This window comes from Schistocerca cancellata, chromosome 1 (genome assembly GCF_023864275.1).
Source record: "Schistocerca cancellata isolate TAMUIC-IGC-003103 chromosome 1, iqSchCanc2.1, whole genome shotgun sequence".
NCBI lineage: Eukaryota > Metazoa > Arthropoda > Insecta > Orthoptera > Acrididae > Schistocerca > Schistocerca cancellata.
In genome coordinates, this window is record NC_064626.1 from 1,112,433,982 (window position 1) to 1,112,455,298 (window position 21,317).

The following is a 21,317-nucleotide window of genomic DNA, read 5'->3' on the forward strand; positions in this document are numbered from 1 at the left end:
ACTATCATATATGTTGTCCTGTAATAACTCCAGTGTATTTTGGAAGTTTATAACCGGTTAAACAACCACAGAATAAACATACAGTAGACTATAGAGTTATATATCATGCATTCTAAACATTTTGCAGTAACAAGAAGTTAGATACATGCGATTTGTTTTGGTTGCATGATGGTGATATAATGTTGATGCATATTAAATAGCTACATGGACACGCTCCTCTGACAACTCCACTGTTGTCATACCAAGCTCAGTTATTGATATGTGTGCTGAAACCTCTGTAGTTAATAGCGTCAGCGAATAGCCAGGAGAAGTAACATCGTCTCTTTGGACTTAATAATGTGTTTTATGCATCTTCAAACCAGGTGTTGGTTTCAAGGAGTAACCGGGCGCCGATGTTACTGTGGGTATTCGCGCAAAATTATTCACGTTTCTACGGGGATGAGGCTTAATTTCGTGATTTACGGCATGGCTTGTAAATTTCAGGTCTAAGATGGAAGAAAGTCTGTTGTACTAGGATATTTACTGAACCGTTGCAATACAAAGATGCGTAGCTTGCTCGTTTATGAAAGAGGACAATAAATTAGATTGCCTGTCCAGAATTTCATCACATTAATATACTTCCCTTCACATCCCGTACAACGTCACTCACTTGTCAGGAAAGGAGTAGGAGTTGGTGTATATGAAAAAGGGTTAACAGGTCTACACATGGTATCACGATCGTATGGAACCAAAAACATAGATAAATGAATAAGTATCAATTCATCAAAAGTTTGTGTAAAGCAGAAAATAAATTCTCACTGCAAAGTGGTGGAAAATATTTATTAACAAAAATAGGAACAAACGCATCACTTACGGCGATCATTCTTCAGTAAAATATAATGATGAAATAACTTCAGTATTACGAGTGAACAACTTACGAAAATTGTACCTACTACTTCTTATTACTGTTATTCATTTTTCGTTATTTTTTAAAAAATATCTCTTACTTTAGTTGGGGTACCATTTTTCTTATTATATAGTGAAACATGCCACGAAACTGTTCATTTCAGAATTGATTTTTGGTTGTCAAATGGTCATATGGCTCTAAGCACTATGGGACTTAACATCTGAGGTCATCAGTCCCCTAGATTTAGAACTACTTAAACCTAACTAACCTAAGGACATCACACACATCCATGCCCGATGCAGGATTCGAAACTGCGACCGTAGCAGCAGCGCGGTTCCGGACTGAAGCGCCTAGAACCGCTCGGCCACAGTGGACGGCTTGGTTGTCAAAAAGCAACTTTGTAGTTTTCGTGTTGCAGTTCGTATCATCTTAAATGAACATTGAGTTGAATCAGCTGCGCAAGCGGAGAAGGCGGAGAAGATGTAGCACAGACAGACGACTGCAGAAGCCAACTTCAGCCAGATCCAGCTAGATCCAACGCTCCTTCAGACGGGGTTTACTTCCTCCTCAGCTGGCATGTGCCCAGGTAGAGGATGGTCACGCCTGCAACAAAGACAGTCACGCGCATTACATAATATCTACTTTTATTCGTTTCGTGGAGTTTACATCTAGTCTAAAAAGGTCCATTACAGACCAGCTCCTCGGGAGAGGATCTGGTTGCGGATTCCTTTCAGAATTCGTTATCATATTTTTCTGAGATTTATAGACACTATACCACATATTAAATCTAGTCCAACGCAATTTTAAGAGTGCGGTAGGAAATACACTCCTGGAAATGGAAAAAAGAACACATTGACACCGGTGTGTCAGACCCACCATACTTGCTCCGGACACTGCGAGAGGGCTGTACAAGCAATGATCACACGCACGGCACAGCGGACACACCAGGAACAGCGGTGTTGGCCGTCGAATGGCGCTAGCTGCGCAGTATTTGTGCACCGCCGCCGTCAGTGTCAGCCAGTTTGCCGTGGCATACGGAGCTCCATCGCAGTCTTTAACGCTGGTAGCATGCCGCGACAGCGTGGACGTGAACCGTATGTGCAGTTGACGGACTTTGAGCGAGGGCGTATAGTGGGCATGCGGGAGGCCGGGTGGACGTACCGCCGAATTGCTCAACACTTGGGGCGTGAGGTCTCCACAGTACATCGATGTTGTCGCCAGTGGTCGGCGGAAGGTGCACGTGCCCGTCGACCTGGGACCGGACCGCAGCGACGCACGGATGCACGCCAAGACCGTAGGATCCTACGCAGTGCCGTAGGGGACCGCACCGCCACTTCCCAGCAAATTAGGGACACTGTTGCTCCTGGGGTATCGGCGAGGACCATTCGCAACCGTCTCCATGAAGCTGGGCTACGGTCCCGCACACCGTTAGGCCGTCTTCCGCTCACGCCCCAACATCGTGCAGCCCGCCTCCAGTGGTGACGCGACAGGCGTGAATGGAGGGACGAATGGAGACGTGTCGTCTTCAGCGATGAGAGTCGCTTCTGCCTTGGTGCCAATGATGGTCGTATGCGTGTTTGGCGCCGTGCAGGTGAGCGCCACAATCAGGACTGCATACGACCGAGGCACACAGGGCCAACACCCGGCATCATGGTGTGGGGAGCGATCTCCTACACTGACCGTACACCACTGGTGATCGTCGAGGGGACACTGAATAGTGCACGGTACATCCAAGCCGTCATCGAACCCATCGTTCTACCATTCCTAGTCCGGCAAGGGAACTTGCTGTTCCAACAGGACAATGCACGTCCGCATGTATCCCGTGCCACCCAACGTGCTCTAGAAGGTGTAAGTCAACTACCCTGGCCAGCAAGATCTCCGGATCTGTCCCCCATTGAGCATGTTTGGGACTGGATGAAGCGTCGTCTCACGCGGTCTGCACGTCCAGCACGAACGCTGGTCCAACTGAGGCGCCAGGTGGAAATGGCATGGCAAGCCGTTCCACAGGACTACATCCAGCATCTCTACGATCGTCTCCATGGGAGAATAGCAGCCTGCATTGCTGCGAAAGGTGGATATACACTGTACTAGTGCCGACATTGAGCATGCTCTGTTGCCTGTGTCTATGTGCCTGTGGTTCTGTCAGTGTGATCATGTGATGTATCTGACCCCAGGAATGTGTCAATAAAGTTTCCCCTTCCTGGGACAATGAATTCACGGTGTTCTTATTTCAATTTCCAGGAGTGTAGAACTATACAGAATGAAAGGTCACTGGATTCTAATTCCCCTGAATGTTTTGACTTGTCCCACACATCTCCAGTCACATACTTCTACTCTTCTTCCTGATGGCGTCTTAACTTAACAACGAGTAAAATGTCTTGCCTGTGAGGCATTGGTGTTGGGAAAGATTACAGTGATAATAGGGACAATCATTGCACTGCGGTAATGTGATCAATTTTGTAGTGAATCGTAATTTGATTTTCTCTCAATTATCCTTTCAATCTCACTTCATACTAGCCGCTTTCTAGTGCAGAATGATAAAGAAATAGAATGGTTTTCTGGCTCCTCAAATATTTTTTTTATATCAGAACCTTGGCAGATTTTACTCCACATCAGTGGCCTCCCCTTCTTCTCCCACCCTCCAGTCACCAGTTATCCATTTCTATCAACCACAGGTGGAAAACCTCCGAAACTTAAGAGGAATGGCCAAGATGTAGCGGCATCGCATGTAGAAACCTATTACTCTTTTAATCCTAATAGCACGAATCTGTGGCAAGTGAAATGATTCATTCTAGACGCGCTTCTAGCAAGTGTCAAAGCAGAAAGGATTTGAAGAAAGTAGCACATTATGCCGCACATTTTCATTCAGATTCGTTTTGTTGCAAGTTAACATATGCTGCACGAACTGATATTTCGCTCTTTTTGATTCAGCTACAAATACACTCCTGGAAATTGAAATAAGAACACCGTGAATTCATTGTCCCAGGAAGGGGAAACTTTATTGACACATTCCTGGGGTCAGATACATCACATGATCACACTGACAGAACCACAGGCACATAGACACAGGCAACAGAGCATGCTCAATGTCGGCACTAGTACAGTGTATATCCACCTTTCGCAGCAATGCAGGCTGCTATTCTCCCATGGAGACGATCGTAGAGATGCTGGATGTAGTCCTGTGGAACGGCTTGCCATGCCATTTCCACCTGGCGCCTCAGTTGGACCAGCGTTCGTGCTGGACGTGCAGACCGCGTGAGACGACGCTTCATCCAGTCCCAAACATGCTCAATGGGGGACAGATCCGGAGATCTTGCTGGCCAGGGTAGTTTAGTTGACTTACACCTTCTAGAGCACGTTGGGTGGCACGGGATACATGCGGACGTGCATTGTCCTGTTGGAACAGCAAGTTCCCTTGCCGGTCTAGGAATGGTAGAACGATGGGTTCGATGACGGTTTGGATGTACCGTGCACTAGTCAGTGTCCCCTCGACGATCACCAGTGGTGTACGGCCAGTGTAGGAGATCGCTCCCCACACCATGATGCCGGGTGTTGGCCCTGTGTGCCTCGGTCGTATGCAGTCCTGATTGTGGCGCTCACCTGCACGGCGCCAAACACGCATACGACCATCATTGGCACCAAGGCAGAAGTGACTCTCATCGCTGAAGACGACACGTCTCCATTCGTCCCTCCATTCACGCCTGTCGCGACACCACTGGAGGCGGGCTGCACGATGTTGGGGCGTGAGCGGAAGACGGCCTAACGGTGTGCGGGACCGTAGCCCAGCTTCATGGAGACGGTTGCGAATGGTCCTCGCCGATACTCCAGGAGCAACAGTGTCCCTAATTTGCTGGGAAGTGGCGGTGCGGTCCCCTACGGCACTGCGTAGGATCCTACGGTCTTGGCGTGCATCCGTGCGTCGCTGCGGTCCGGTCCCAGGTCGACGAGCACGTGCACCTTCTGCCGACCACTGGCGACAACATCGATGTACTGTGGAGACCTCACGCCCCACGTGTTGAGCAATTCGGCGGTACGTCCACCCGGCCTCCCGCATGCCCACTATACGCCCTCGCTCAAAGTCCGTCAACTGCACATACGGTTCACGTCCACGCTGTCGCGGCATGCTACCAGTGTTAAAGACTACGATGGAGCTCCGTATGCCACGGCAAACTGGCTGACACTGACGGCGGCGGTGCACAAATGCTGCGCAGCTAGCGCCATTCGACGGCCAACACCGCGGTTCCTGGTGTGTCCGCTGTGCCGTGCGTGTGATCATTGCTTGTACAGCCCTCTCGCAGTGTCCGGAGCAAGTATGGTGGGTCTGACACACCGGTGTCAATGTGTTCTTTTTCCCATTTCCAGGAGTGTATATACACATCAAGGAAAGTTTTGCATCACCCTGCTTCCCAGGACTCTTGAAGATAGACGTAGACTGTGGATATTGTATCACAGACACAGTCCCTTTGACTCTTCAGAGATGTCACTAAACCCGCCCAAAGATGTAAATAACCATGCATGAGCAGCGCCTATTAGATAGAGGGGGTCCGATAGACGATCAGTTCCAGTCTTTCCACCAGGAAGGAGGTACATGGTTCGTGTTGTCTGTAGTTTAACTATGCCTCGACGGTCAATACCGCGATTCGATCGCGTCCGCATTGTTACTTTGTGCCAGGAAGGGCTCTCAAGAAGGGAAGAGTCCAGACGTCTCTGAGTGAACCGAAGCGATGTTGTTCGGACATGGAGGAGATGCAGAGAGACAGGAACTGTCGATGAAATGCCTCACTCAGGCCGCCCAAGGGCTACTACTGCAGAGGATGACCGCTACCAGCGGATTATGGTTCAGAGGAACCCTAACAGCAACGCCACCATGTTGAATACTGCTTTTAGTGCAGCCACAGGACGTCGTGTTACGACTCAAACGGTGCGCAATAGGCTGCATGATGCGCAACTTCACTCTCGACGTCCATGGCGAGGTCTATCTTTGCAACCACGACACCATGCAGCGCGGTGCAGATGGGCCCAACAACACGCCGAATGGACCGCTCACGATTGGCATCACGTTCTCTTCACCGGTGAGTGTCGCAGACAGTCATCGGAGACGTGTTTGGAGGCAGCCCAGTCAGGCTGAACGGCTTAGACACACTGTCCAGCGAGTGCAGCAAGGTGGAGGTTACCTGCTGTTTTGGGGTGGCATTATGTGTGGCCGACGTAAGCCGCTGCTGGTCATGGAAGGCGCCGTAACGGCTGTATGATACGTGAATGCCATCCTCCGACCGACAGTGCAACGGTATCGGCAGCATATTGGCGAGGCATTCGTTTTCAAGGACGACAATTTACGCCCCCTTCGTGCACGTCTTGTAAATGACTTCCTTCAGGATAACGACAGCGCTCGACTAGAGTGGCCAGCATGTTCTCCGGACACGAACGCTATCGAAGATGCGTGGGATAGATTGAAAAGGGCTGTTTATCGCCTACGTGACTCACCAACCACTCTGAGGGATCTACGCCGAATCGCCGTTGAGGAATGGGACAATCTGGACCAACAGTGCCTTCGTGACCTTGTGGATAGTATGCTACGACGAATACAGGCATGTATCAATGCAAGAGGACGTGCTACTGGGTATTAGAGGTACCAGTGTTTACAGCAATGTGGACCAGCACCTCTGAAGGTGTCGCTGTATGGTTGTACAACATGCAATGTGTAGTTTTCATGAGCAATAAAAAGTGCGGAAATGATGTTTATGTTGATCTCTATTCCAATTTTCTGTACAGGATCCGGAACTCACGGAACCGAGGTGATGCAACCCTGTTTTGATCTGTGTATATTTTCTTTAATCATAAAATAAGTAGTACAAATTCTGGAAGATGTGCTCTGTACGTAACCTGAATGTTACGCGTAGATGCGGAGTATGGAGCGTGTGTAGAGTGTTTTAAAGATGTGAACGTACTGAACATGTGAGCACGAGTTAACCGACTTTGACGGTGGGATGATAATCAGCGAAAGTCGTAGCTTTTCGAAAATTACTCAAGAATATCATTTTATTACGTGAGGATGTGCAGGGTGAAAGTACGAGTACAGTGTGTCAGAGACAACGTTTCCACACGCATAAATAGCCGCAGTAGAGGACCAAAAGAGTTTGACGAACGTACGTCAGGCCGTCTCCGCAGAAAAATGCGACGTGATCGACGGTCTGCTGTGCGTCAGATCGATGTCGACCGGAGTGTGCAGACTCGGGGAAATCAACTCTGCCAGGATTGTACAGAGACAAATGCAGCGCTTAAGCTTGAGCAGTCGATGCCATCTTCTGTCCTCTGCTCGTATATCGACAGGAAGGGTCCGCGAACGACGGCACTAGACCGTGGAATAGTGCGGGCTGTCGTGTGGCCCAATGAATTTCAGTTTCAGTTTGTGAGGGACCGCTTGTATCGGACCTCTTAAATTGCCTCACCCTGAGATCACTCGGTGTAGGCACATCATGATGGGAATTCACATAGCGGAGAGGGCAACTTCTGTCTGGGCAAGGGGGCATTTTCCATGAATTGATACGGGGTGTGCCCAGAAAGTTACGCTATTTATTAACCAATAGATTTATTGTAGAAACCGTTACAAACGTTTAATGCTCTTCAAAATAGTTCCTTTCGGCAGCTACACAATTTTTCGAGCGCCTTTGCCAATCATTGTACGCGTCGTGGAAGGCTTCAACGGGGACCTCGCCGAAGGCTCTAGTCACAGCGCCTTAGGCGGCTTCAGTGAATCCAAAACGGATTCCTTTCAGGACATTCTGTGTCCTTGGGAAGAGAAAGAAGTGGGCCAGAGCTATGTCTATATCGTATAGACGGGTTGCGTCAGCGTTGCCATACTGTGCTTCGCCAGGTACTCAGGGATGCAAAGAGTGCTGTGGCTTGGAGCGTTGTCATTGTGGAGCTCCCAGGTAGTGACAATTTAATTTCTCACTCGGAAGATCTTAATTTTTTCCAGCACATCAACGTAATATGCAATGTTCAAGATATGGCCTTGAGGAATGAACTATGTGTGGGCCACACGTTTGGCGTCGAAAAGGCATTCAACATCGTCTTCACTTTCGACTTGCTCGTTCTTGCTTTTTACAAAGTACTGGGGATCCAGAGGTGTGCCACTCGCAGCTTTGACGTTTTGTTTCTGGCTCGTGCTCGAAACACCAAGTTTCATCCCCGGTAATGCCACTGACCAAGACAGAAGTTCCATTACCACGCATTCGAGAAATTTAATCGCAACAATCACCCGGTGATTCCTCAGATCGTCCGTGAAAAGCTCTGAACTGCCTTGGCACACTACTTATTCATGTGTAATTTGTCTGTCACCAGTCCCTGTACAACAGTTTTCGGAATGTTGAGACTTCCTGCAATCATCTGGACACTCAACTGGCGGTCGGTATTTATCAGATTGCACAACCGCGCCAAACTGTAGTCGGTTGTGCTGGCTGACGGCCGTCCAGCGCAGGGTTCGTCGGCCACCTCTTCCCATCCTGCCTCAAATGCCTTCAGCCACAGCGAAACTCGCGAAGACTATAGAACACTGTCCCAGTAAGCTGTCACAGTCAATTGTTGGATGTCTGCAAGTCATTTGTTCAGTTTCGAACAAAATTTTTATCACATTACGTTTCTCGAGTGAAGATTTCATAGTGTTTCGTGGCACAGGCGCTAAACAGGGGTCCGTGGACACAACGAACTGATGCCCCAACTGCACGGAGCAGACTGGCGAAGGCATCGCTTTGAAGCTGTGTCTCCACCTCCACGGAGCGCCGCTGCTGGTAAAACGATCGGTGAACTGAGATGCTGGTCGATAACAGCGTGAATTACGCAGTCGCCAAAGAGTACATAACCTTGCCGGCGCACACTGACACTATGAAAACGTTAAAAACAAAGTTATGTCCCGATCTGTTTGTGATCATGTGATCTCTGTATCGTGCAAATAAAATGTTGCAGTTATTCTTGAAGGCTAGTTAGAGATTCTAAGTGGCTGCTGACTACATGTATAACGACGAAATGCAGTGCTGTGAATTTGTTTTTGTTGAAAGTGATTTTTAGTTCGACTATTCATCTTTTAGTCTGTTCAACTGTAGTGATGTCCTACGAGTGGACTGCAGTCTGGATAGAGGACTGAAGGCATTCTTTCGCAAATAACAATTCATTTATTCTTCGCAAAGTAAGTACTCATAGAAAGTGGAGATTTTTACTCAAGAATCATAATATTCGCCAATTTCTGTGCAGTCAAGCAAACTTATTAATGCAGATCTAAGCTGTTATTGTGAGACAGCAGTTATACGCAGATAATTATTTGATCCTTGGAGTAGACAACATTCCATCAGAACTACTGACAGCCTTGGGAGAGCCAGTCCTGACAAAACTCTATAATCTGGTGAGCAAAATGTATGAGACGGGGGAAATACCCTCAGACTTCAAGAAGAATATAATAATTCCAATACCAAAGAAAGCAGGTGTTGACAAATATGAAAATTACCGAACTATCAGTTTAGTAAGTTACGGCTGCAAAATACTAACGCGAATTCTTTACAGACGAATGGAACAGCTGGTAGAAGCCGACCTTGGGGATTATCAGTTTGGATTCCGTAGAAATATTGAAATACGTGAGGCAGTACTGACCCTACGGCTTATCTTAGAAGCTAAATTAAGAGAAGGCAAACTACATTTCTAGCATTTGTAGACTTAGAGAAAGCTTTTGACAATGTTAACTGGAATACCCTCTTTCACATTCTAAGGGGGCAGGTGTACAATATAGGGAGCGAAAGGCTATTTACAATTTGTACAGAAACCAGATGGCAGTTATAAGAGTCGAGGGACATGAAAGGGAAGCAGTGGTTGAGAAGGGAGTGAGACAGGGTTGTAGCCTATCCCCGATGTTATTCAATCTGTATATTGAGCAAGCAGTAAAGGAAACAAATGAAAAATTCGGAGTAGGTATTAAAATCCATGGAGAAGAAATAAAAACTTTAAGGTTTGCCGATGACATTGTAATTCTGTCAGAGACAGCAAAGGACTTAGAAGAGTAGTTGAACGGAATATACAGTGTCTTGAAAGGAAGATATAAGATGAACATCAGCAAAATCAAAACGAGGATAATGAAATGTAGTCGAGTTAACTCGGGTGATGCCGAGGAAACTAAATTAGGAAATGAGACACTTAAAGTAGTAAAGTAGTTTTGCTATTTGGGGAGCAAAATAACTGATGATGGTCGAAGCAGAGAGTATATAAAATGTAGACTGGCAATTGCAAGGAAAGCGTTTCTGACGAAGAGAAATTTGTTAACATCGAGTATAGATTTAAGTGTCAGGAAGTCTTTTTCTGAAAGTATTTGTATGGAGTGTAGCCATGTATGGAAGTGAAACGTGGACGATAAGTGGTTTAGACAGGAAGAGAATAGAAGCTTTCGAAATGTGGTGCTACTGAAAAATGCTGAAGATTAGATGGGTAGATCACATAACTAATGAGGAGGTATTGAATAGAATTGGGGAGAAGAGGAGTTTGTGGTACAACTTGACTAGAAGAAGGGATCGGTTGGTAGGACACGTTCTGAGGCATCAAGGGATCACCAATTTAGTATTGGAGGGCAGCGTGGAGGATAAAAATCGTAGAGGGAGACCAAGAGATGAATACACTAAGCAGATTCAGAAAGATGTAGGCTGCAGTACGTACTGGGAGATGAAGCAGCTTGCACAGGATAGAGTAGCATGGAGAGCTGCATGAAACCAGTGTCAGGACTGAAGACCACAACAACAAAAACAACATTCGTGTGGTGTCTCCATCGGCCGATAACCTATATTCTGTGTGCCTAGATCCCAACTGATCGACAAGCCATATCTGCCCATGAATAGTAGTCGCCTGAAGAATATAAGTCAGCCACAAGTTGTATCGAGTTAACGGCGCATGTAACAATGGTTCCTGCGTGTCTTCACTGATCGGCCAGAACATTATGACCACCGAACTACTATCGACATAAACCCGTCCAGGTGACAGCAGCGTCATCTGATGAGGAATGACTCCAGCTCAGACAGACGCGCAGTGCATGAATTCTATCAGCGGGCGCGCTCTCCGTGTGCAGAATGGGTAAGGCGAGCGATCTATCTGAGTTTGACAGAGCGCAGATTGTAATAGTCCGTAACGAACATTTCGGAAGTTGCACAACTTTCTGCGTGTTCGAGGAGTGATGTAGTGAGTGTCTTCAACACGTGCCGAAACCCAGGTGAAACCACGTCAAGACGTCGTGGGGTTGGGTGGCCACCCCTCATTTCAGATGTCGGACGTCGTAGGCTGGGCAGATTGATGAAACAGGACAGGCGGCGAACTATGGCGGAACTGACATCAGACTTTAATGCTGGGCATAGTGCAAGTGTGTCTGAACACACAGTGCACCTAACACTCCTGACGATGGGCCTCTGCAGCCGACGACTCATGCATGTGCCAATGTTAACATCACGGCATCTTCAACCACGACTTAAATAGGTACATGACCATTGGCAATGGACGATGCCGCAGTGGCAGAGCGTTGCATGGTCTGATGAATAGCAATACCTACTTCATCATGCCAATGGGAGGGCGCGAATCAGTCGTATTCCACGAAACAGCTGCTGCGGAACGAAGACAAGGTGGCGGCGGCTCCATTACGCTCTGGGGAAAATTCATTTGGGCACCCATGGGTACAGTGGAGCACGTCCAACGCACCGTGATAGCCAAGGAGTACCGTACACTGATTGAGGACCACGTACACCCCTTGATGACGATCATGTTTCCTGACTGCAGTGGCATTTTTCAACAAGATAATGCGCGATATCGCAGGGCCAGGAGCGGGGCAGAGTGGTTCGAAGACGCAGTGGCGAGCCCCAACTGATGTGCTGGCCCCCAGTTTACGAGACCTGAAGCTGGTCGAACACATCTGGGATGTGACTGAACGTAACGTCAGCCGGCCGTAGTGGCCGAGCGGTTCTAGGCGCTTCAGTCCGGAGCTGCGCGACTGCTACGGTTGCAGGTTCGAATCCTGCCTCGGGCATGGACGTGTGTGATGTTCTTAGGTTAGTTAGGTTTAAGTAGTTCTAAGTTCTAGGGGACTCATGACCTCAGATGTTTAGTCCCATAGTACTAAGAACCATTTGAATCTTTTTTTTTTTTTTTTTTTTGAACGTAACGTCAGACGTCATCGCCCCCCTATCTGGAATTTACGGGAATTATGTCACTTTTGTATGCAGATGTGGTGTAAAATCCACCCAGAGACCTAGCAAGGCCTCATTCCTTCCATGCCACGACGCGTGGCCGGTGTTATTCGTGCCAAAGGTGGACATACCGGCTATTACATAGGTGGACATAATGTTCTGGCTGATCAGTGTGTAAGGTTGTGTCCACCGAAGGATGGCTCAGTTAAGGCCTGGGCTTTTTTCATATGATCGCAATTAGGCTCCATTATCCGGCAGCAGGAATCAATTACAGATGCAAATTTTGTATTGGGGGAAGTGTCGTACCTAGACAGTGTGCAAAATCCTCCACCGGCAACGCTTACGCAATTGTGTGTGGCTGTGTCCATGCGACGTCGGCCTGATGCAGTACGCCAGGCAAAGTGAAGTCCGACGCAGTATTAAGAGATATTTCATGACTTTTGTCACCTCAGAGTTAGGAGCAGTACTATAGAAAAACAGTTAAAGGCAACTCCTTTTTGAAATTAAAGCTGCCGGAAACTAGCACTAATTTCCATTTTCAGGTCAGGTAAAATTGTTGAGGCATTAACGAAGTCCCTTTAATTTGCAAATATCACTTGTTCCATAGCAAAGGCCTTGCCCTGCTTCAACATATAACACAGTCCATGACCGACGAAGTATAATTTTACCGTCCACATGTTATCCAACTAGTTTTGGAAATATGTATAAAATCTTATGGCAAGCAAAGTAAATTCTACATATTTCCAAAACTAGTTGGATAACATGTGGACGGTAAAATTATACTTCGTCGGTCATGGACTGTGTTATATGTTGAAGCAGGGCAAGGCCTTTGCTATGGAACAAGTGATATTTGCAAATTAAAGGGACTTCGTTAATGCCTCAACAATTTTACCTGACCTGAAAATGGAAATTAGTGCTAGTTTCCGGCAGCTTTAATTTCAAAAAGGAGTTGCCTTTAACTGTTTTTCTATAGTACTGCTCCTAACTCTGAGGTGACAAAAGTCATGAAATATCTCTTAATACTGCGTCGGACTTCACTTTGCCTGGCGTACTGCATCAGGCCGACGTCGCATGGACACAGCCACACACAATTGCGTAAGCGTTGCCGGTGGAGGATTTTGCACACGAATTGACCTCTCGATTGTGCCCCATAAATGTTCTATGAGACTCACATCAGACAATCTGATTGGCTAAATCATCGTATTGCCCGGAACGTTCATCTAACCAATTGCGAACAGTTGTGACCCCGTCATATGTTTGGGAACATGAAATCCATGAATGGCTGCACATAGTCTCCAAGTAGCCGAACATAACCATTTCCAGTTAATGATCGGATCAGTTGGACCAGAGGACCCAGTCGATTCCATGTAAACACAGCCCACACCATTAAGGATCCACCTCCAGTTTGCACAGTGCGTCGTTGACAAGTTGGCCTGCGCCACTGTAACCTACCATCAGCTCTTACTGTCTAAAATCGGGACCTATCTGATCAGGCCCCGGTTTTCTAGTTGTCTAGAGTCCAACGGACGCGGTCAAGAAGCAATGAGAGTGGCTGCAGGCGATGTAGTGCTGTTGGCGAAGGCACTCGCGTTGGTCATCTGCTGCCATAGCCAGTTAAAGCCAAATTTCGACTCACTGTCCTAACAGATACGTTCGTCGTAAGTCCTAAATTGATTTTTGCGGTACTTTCACGCAATGTTTCTTGTCCGTTAGCACTAACGAGTCTACTCAAACGCTGTTGCTCTCGGTCGATAAGTGAAAGCCGTCAGCCACTGCGTTGTCTGTGGCACGAGGTAAGGTCTAATATAAGGTATTCTCGCCACATTCTTGACACTGACTGTGGTTCTCGGAATAGAGAATTCCCTAACGGTTTCCGAAATGGAATGTCCCATGCGTCTAGCTCCAACTATCAATCCGCATTCAAAGTCTGTTAATTCCGGACGAGCAGGCGTGATCACTACAGACACCTTTTCCTATGAATCACCTGAGTACAAATGACATCTGCCCTTTGACATCTTGTGTACGTGATACTACTGGCCTCCGTATATGTGCATACTGCTATTCAGTGACTTCTGTCTCTTAAGTGCAATTTGAATTGACTTACTCGTTATTGGTGTCTAGTAGAGTAGTAGTTTAACAGAGAGGCTGCTAAATACCATATTAACAAGATTTTCTTTATTCCTACACTTTTTAAATTTCAATAGAATATTTTTTTAGGTATATGACCATGATGTACCTCGGAACATGTCTTATTGTTTGGAAACAACCTGAAATTTCCGGAGAAATTTTTTTTATTTCATAAAACGTCTACTGCATATAAAAAGTGGATGCCATTATTTAAAAATGGCATAACAAAACTATATTAAATTTCTACAACAGTGAAAGTCTGACAAGTTTCCCAAGTTACAGACAGACCTTCTCCTACATTTTTGTACACCATTTGCTTCCTTTTCTAGTATTTGATGCCGTTAACGGAAATACCAAGTTTCATAAGGACGAAGCTACTTGTCACCGCTCTTTGGCTGCTCGCAGGTAGTAAGACGAATACTCCAATGAATTCAAAACCATGGCTGGCCCCACAGATCGCACGAACTTGAGCAAACCGAGCGTTTTTAGGATGCTGTAGATGCCCGTCTACTCTCGATGAATCCAGCTCCAACTACCCAAGAACAACTGTGTGTTCCACTATTAGATGCATGGATCAATATTTCTCACAAACGATTCCAAAATGTAAAGTTCTCACCTCAATCGGTTACTGCACACCTGAGGGCGACTCGCTATCAACATCATATCCAGTGCGTTCCAATGACTTTTTAATACAAAAATATGACACCACTTGGAACAACTTATCCTGAATGGTCGCTTGCTCTAATATGGATATATTTATCGATGCACTCAGTGGCTGAGTATCACGTTTATTGCACTGACAAAGTCGGACAGACTTCTAATGCGAAAAGAGCGTGTGTTAAATGTTCGTAAATTAAAAATCATTTCTATGATCAGACTCCTTTCCCTGCACTGCAGTTGGAGTTTCGCTTGAATGTAATTTCGTGTACTACACAGTAAATACATCAGCCGCCAGACGAATGAATCAGAGTAGTGCGTAACATGAGTGGCAAGATAGAAAACAAACACCGGACAAAAATAATTCTTAGCATTACACGCGCCTTGACATGTTTCAGAAGTTATCACGTAAGTAACGAGAAATGTCCAATTGCAACACAGGTAACAGCATCGCATACTGATAACTCAGACACGTATTATTTCCTCAGACGGAGAGTGTTATCTATCACGCCATCACATATTCACTTACGGCGATAAAGACTAAAGTGTCAAATGCGCATTACCGTGACTGATGGTCTCACAGACAAATGGAAATGGAATTTAAAACGCAGGATAATTCAAGCAGCAGCTGGTTTTCTATTTTGCACTTAATTTCTTAAACACACGAATAATTAATTGAAATTTCTATGTACCAAAACCATTTTGCTTAACAAGGAATATTCTCCTTGCTTCACGCAGGAACTCAGCTGAAAGACTGATTAAACGTGAGCTTTCTTGTTCTACCTCATTGGCCTCATAGAGAAAAGGATACACCTCGTTTTCATCTTCCCAGCTCTTGTCAGCTAGATCTTTAACTGTCTTGCGAAATTCTCCACGGAGACGTGCAAACTGGCAAAACTCGTGGCCCCTCTGCTTCAGCCGAAACTGAAAATCGACCGGCACAGACATTAAGGACTCACTGAAAAGTTGAAGAAACTAAAGCTTCACCAAACGACATCCTGGTCAGATGTTATTTCTTCGTTTACCAGTTTGCTACATAAAGACTCTCAGAAGCAAGTCGGTTCCATTTTCTCACTGGACATTATCAAGCAGCTTCAAACTGTCTTACTAAGAGCTGATATATATGGAATGGGTACTTACACGAAAGTCTGAAAGACATCGCTATGAGTAATCCACTTTGGTGGCTGTCATTTTCTTCATGTTGCATTTTCAAGACAGCCAAAGGGCTTGGCATTTTGTAAACGTAAGGTGTGGTATCATTACGCCGATATCTTCGTAGTGCCGAGCTATGGTAGAGAACGGCTCGGTGACCTCTTCAGACGTCTGCACACTCTCCACGTCAGCATTAAATTTATTATGGAAGCAGAAAAGGGTGAAGCCATAATGTGTTATCTATACATCCGTAACATAACCTTATTTTGCCCTCTGCAATACGTAACGACATCTTGCTGAAAAGTGAAGAGGTCCCACCAGCAAACTGAGGCAAGAACATTAGTAATACACAACATGATATTCACGATCACCAGTGGATAACAAATAAGGATTTGAAAACATTAAATAAAACAGAAAAGGATACAAATAGTCTAAATAATATTATGTAAGAAGAGTGGATTAAATACTACAAAAACCTCTGGTATGATGCGAACTTGGCAGATAAACAAGAAAAGTACACAGAAATGGTAGTAAAAGGCCTAGAGGACCTAACAATAAGAGAATTACTACAGAAACTGAAGAGTAACAGATTTAGGTGGAATTAATGCAGAGCTGAGGGTTATCATTACAACTTACAATTGTTGCATATGTTTCATATATGCTGGAAGAAAAACGTGTACCAAGGAATTGGAAGAAAAAGAAAGTAATGTCGATATACAAGAAAAGAGAAAAAAGTATACGTGAAAACTACAGAGGGATAACCTTACTTGAAACGGCATATAAATTTTATTCAACAATTTTAAACACTAGGCTGAAAAAAATAGCAGGGTCTTTACTTGTAAAAGAACAGGTCGGATTTAGAAAGGTACAATCAACGACCGATGAAATTTTTATTTTACTATAGCTTACTGAAAAGCAGAGAGAGTTTAAGAAAGAGAGACGCAACGCTTTTACAGATTTTGATGCGGCTACCGATAATGTGGCTACAGAAAAATTATGGAGAATAACGGAGGACAGAGATTATCCGATATAGCTTACATCAGCTGTCCTAAGTTGGTATAAAGAACTATCAGTTATCTTACATATAGAAGGTATATGTACGGAACCGATACAAAGGCCTATGCTATGCCCTAAGCAATTCAATATTTACAGTGACGTTGCAGATCGCAAATGACTCTTAGGATAAATACTGGGGTCCATCTCAATAACACGATAAAGCTAAAATCAGTCCTTCATGCTGAAGAATGCTGAAGATTAGATGGGTATATCACATAACTAATGAGGAGGTATTGACTAGCATTGGTGAGAAGACAAGTTTGTGGCACAACTTGACTAGAAGAAGGGATCGGTTGGTAGGACATGTTCTGAGGCATCAAGGGATCACCAATTTAGTATTGGAGGGCAGCGTGGAGGGTAAAAATCGTAGAGGGAGACCAAGAGATGAATACACTAAGCGGATTCAGAAGGATGTAGGCTGCAGTAGGTACTGGGAGATGAAGAAGCTTCCACAGGATAGAGTAGCGTGGAGAACTGCATCAAACCAGTCTCAGGACTGAAGACCACAACAACAACAACATGCTGATGACCTTACGCCGATTTTTTTCAAGAGAAGATTATTTAAAAGACGTGATTTACGAACTAAATAAAATACGTACAGAATATAATATCAAACTATCTTCTAGTAAATCTAAGTCAAAGGCATTTTGTGAAAAATATCTAGTCAGAATTAAGAAAGCAGGTAACGAAAAAAACAACTGAACAGGTAAAATATTGGATGTAAAATATCGTACGAATCGAAGAAGATATGCAGATCAAATTGAATAGATTTGGAAGTATCTGTGGAACAATTAATACGTAGAACTTCAAAGCATAAAATACAGGATGACATGCGACTTAAATTTTTTAAAAAGTCACATTGTCAACCTATTATACGAAAAAGAAATACAAAGGATAGAAATTAGATTTCTTAGAGTGGAGAAGGAATGTAAAAGAATACATAAAATACAAAATGAAGGTATTCGAGAGAAGCTGAGATTTTGGAGTGTTAAAGAGAAACTGAATATCTACAAAGAAGGAATCCGGAGATGATGAGCTGTAAACCAAATGGGAAAAGAGAGTAAGGTGGAGACCGTAACAGACCGGCCAAAATTGACCCAATACGGAAATTGCAAAAGAAAAAGATGATGATGTTTGGTTTGTGGGGCGCTCAAGTGCGCAGCTATCAGCGCCTGTACAAATTCCCAGCCTTTGCTCATTCCAATCTCGCCACTTTCATAAATGAAGATGAAATGATGAGGACAACACAAACACCCAGTCATCTCGAGGCAGGTGAAAATCCCTGACCCCGCCGTGAATCGAACCCAGGACCCCGTGCTCGGGAAGCGAGAACGCGACCGCGAGACCACGAGCTGCGGACAAAAAGAAAAGGAAGAAGATCTTGCTAATAAGCAATATTCATTAAACAAATTGATCATATGTTTCCTTCGTCTTTTTGCGATTTCGTCTGTTTTACCTGAGATAGTAAACTTTGGACTTGGGCAACCTTTCGGTATTTACACGTTGTTACGAGGCCTCTCGACCGGTATTCTGGTGATACTCACGCTGCCCACAAGTGTTGGCGCACTCAACCTTCTGTGGGTTGGTGTACGTCTGGTTATCAGAGCCGCACACGGGGTTGTACTGCGGCGGCGTCGGGCAGTCGCAGGGCACCGGAGACGCCGGCGCACCCGTAGATGTCGGTGGGGGTGGCGTCGGTGGCGTCGGCGGCGGCTGTGGCGGCGTCGCTGTCGTCGTGGTGCTGGTGGTGGCGCTGTCCGGGAGGTCGGGCGGCAGGGTGAGCACCCCGGGCCACCAGCCCTGCCGCCCCTGAGGCAGCGACACCGCCACGCCCACTGTGAACAACACGCGCGCGGTGTCACAGCAATGGAAGTCACGTAGCCCTCGACTCGTCACCGTGATCGGCGACTCGTAATTACACTTTGTGGGCAAACACCTCTGAAATTCTGAGTGGTGTCAGGTTGTGCACGCAAGATGTTTATCAGGAGACACAATTCGACAACAACATGGACCTATTATTTGTTGAAATTGTAAGTAGCCTGTCTGTATGTTTGCAGCGCTATAGGCTGTGTTAATATCCCTGACAGAGCTCTGCGCTCTCGGCAAGAGATTCTGTGGTTGGACGGACTAGCAGTTAGCGAGTGGATAGGGAAGTGTATGGACATGATATTCTTAGTGGAGACTCTGTGTTGGTAGGACACGCATTGTAAAGTGAGATGAAATGATGTGTTTATAATGTATGATGGATGTTTGGTTGATAATGTTTGGGGAGTGGAACTATTGAAAACTATATAATTTTTGGAACTCGATGTCATATGGATAAGGTAAAATTTTCTCTTCAACAAAATTTTTCTTTGGCTAACCATATGCTTCCTACTAGTTAGAGTCTATAGTAGTTTATTTAGCTGGCTGCAGTCTCTTGTAATTTTCAGAAATAACACATTGATTCAAAATGAAGATGTTTACACCAATGCTACAGCGTCCACCACACTTTATAAGTGAAAAAAACTGAAAGAAAAGGAAAGGAGAGTCCGCAGCTCGTGGTCGTGCGGTAGCGTTCTCGCTTCCCACGCCCGGTTTCCCGGGTTCGATTCCCGGCGGGGTCAGGGATTTTCTCTGCCTCGTGATGACTGGGTGTTGTGTGATATCCTTAGGTTAGTTAGGTTTAAGTAGTTCTAAGTTCTAGGGGACTGATGACCATAGGTGTTAAGTCCCATAGTGCTCAGAGCCATTTGAACCATTTGAACCATTTGAACCGAAAGGAAAGGAGAGTCCTCATCATGAAACTTAATATCAGCTGCCACAGAGGAGTTCTTCAAAACTTTAAACCGAGAAAACGATGGAAGGATACGCATTAATGGATCCTATCTGAGGCACCCGCGTTTTGCAGATATTATACTGTTTTCCTCAAGTGCAGATAATGTTAAACAATAAATGGGTAACTTAATGGGGGAGCTTTGAATCGAAATTGAAAAAGAATTACAGTAAGACAAACATTATTTATATTACAGTTGAAGTCACGAACGATGGCGGTCGAGTTTAGGCTTGTTCCGCGCACCTACGTCACGTAGGTGCCAGGCACTTAAATGTGATTTGCAGAGTATCCATGTAGATGTAATCTTCGACAGCCAATGAGCGGTCAGTAGTGTTTTGAACGCTCTGCTGTGAATGCCGTAGCTAATGTGAGCGCAAATGTGATCGTAGCGAGCTGTTAAGTGAATTTCGATTCCATTTGTTCCGAAATGTCACCGCTGATTGTGGTGGTAAGTGATAAATTCTGCATAAGCAAGCAAGAGACATAATATGCAGGATATGCGCTTTGTTCAAGCGTACCGCAACTGTCGCTTAGAATCGTCAACAATACAATGCCTGTCCGTGCCTTGACATGCGCAAACCGCCACCGATCATGGATCGGGCTATACCAAATCGAAAAGAAAATAGTTCAAATCATCTACGAAGTCATGGACCCATATGGTGACACAAGAGGAAAATAAAACGAAAGTGTAGAAGTGCACTGGAGGTCTTAAGCTAAACTTTTTCAGAAATAATCTTTAGAATCGTCAAAAAAGTAGAGTTTTCTATCACGTATATTACCAGCCTTAACTTAAGGCGGTGAGAGATGATCTCTCAATGCGAAAACCATTCAAATATTGAGATGTGTTCAGCGAACAATGGAGAGATTTTTGTTGAACCAGCTAGGAGATACAGGAACTAGATCAGAAACAAATCAGAGTGGGTGTTGTAACTGTGGAGGTAGCCAAGACATGTTACTTCACCAATCGGGAGAGTCCTCAGAAAATGTAGTCCATCAACAAAGGAGGTGGCTTACAAAACACTCGTTCGACCTATACTTGAGTATTGCTCATCAGTGTGGGATCCGTACCAGATCGGGTTGACGGAGGAGATAGAGAAGATCCAAAGAAGAGCGGCGCGTTTCGTCACAGGGTTATTTGGTAACCGTGATAGCGTTACGGAGATGTTTAACAAACTCAAGTGGCAGACTCTGCAAGAGAGGCGCTCTGCATCGCGGTGTAGCTTGCTCGCCAGGTTTCGAGATGGTGCGTTTCTGGATCAGGTATCGAATATATTGCTTCCCCCTACTTATACCTCCCGAGGAGATCACGAATGTAAAATCAGAGAGATTAGAGCGCACACGGAGGCATTCAGACAGTCGTTCTTCCCGCGAACCATACGCGGCTGGAACAGGAAAGGGAGGTAATGACAGTGGCACGTAA

The 21,317-nt window shown here is 45.5% G+C and overlaps 1 protein-coding gene across 1 annotated transcript in view; it reads right to left on the reverse strand.

Annotated features, from left to right (window-relative positions):
• Window positions 1–807: 807 nt before the first annotated feature.
• Window positions 808–21,317, reverse strand: part of LOC126163055 (uncharacterized) — a 28,584-nt gene continuing 8,074 nt past the window's right edge. Inside the window, exons 2-3 of the mRNA XM_049919954.1 lie at window positions 18,627–18,917; window positions 808–1,489 (exon numbers count right to left, since the gene is read on the reverse strand). Of these exons, the coding sequence (XP_049775911.1) occupies window positions 1,443–1,489; window positions 18,627–18,917 (338 nt within the window). The 3' untranslated portion in view covers window positions 808–1,442. The remainder of the gene's footprint in view (window positions 1,490–18,626; window positions 18,918–21,317) is intronic.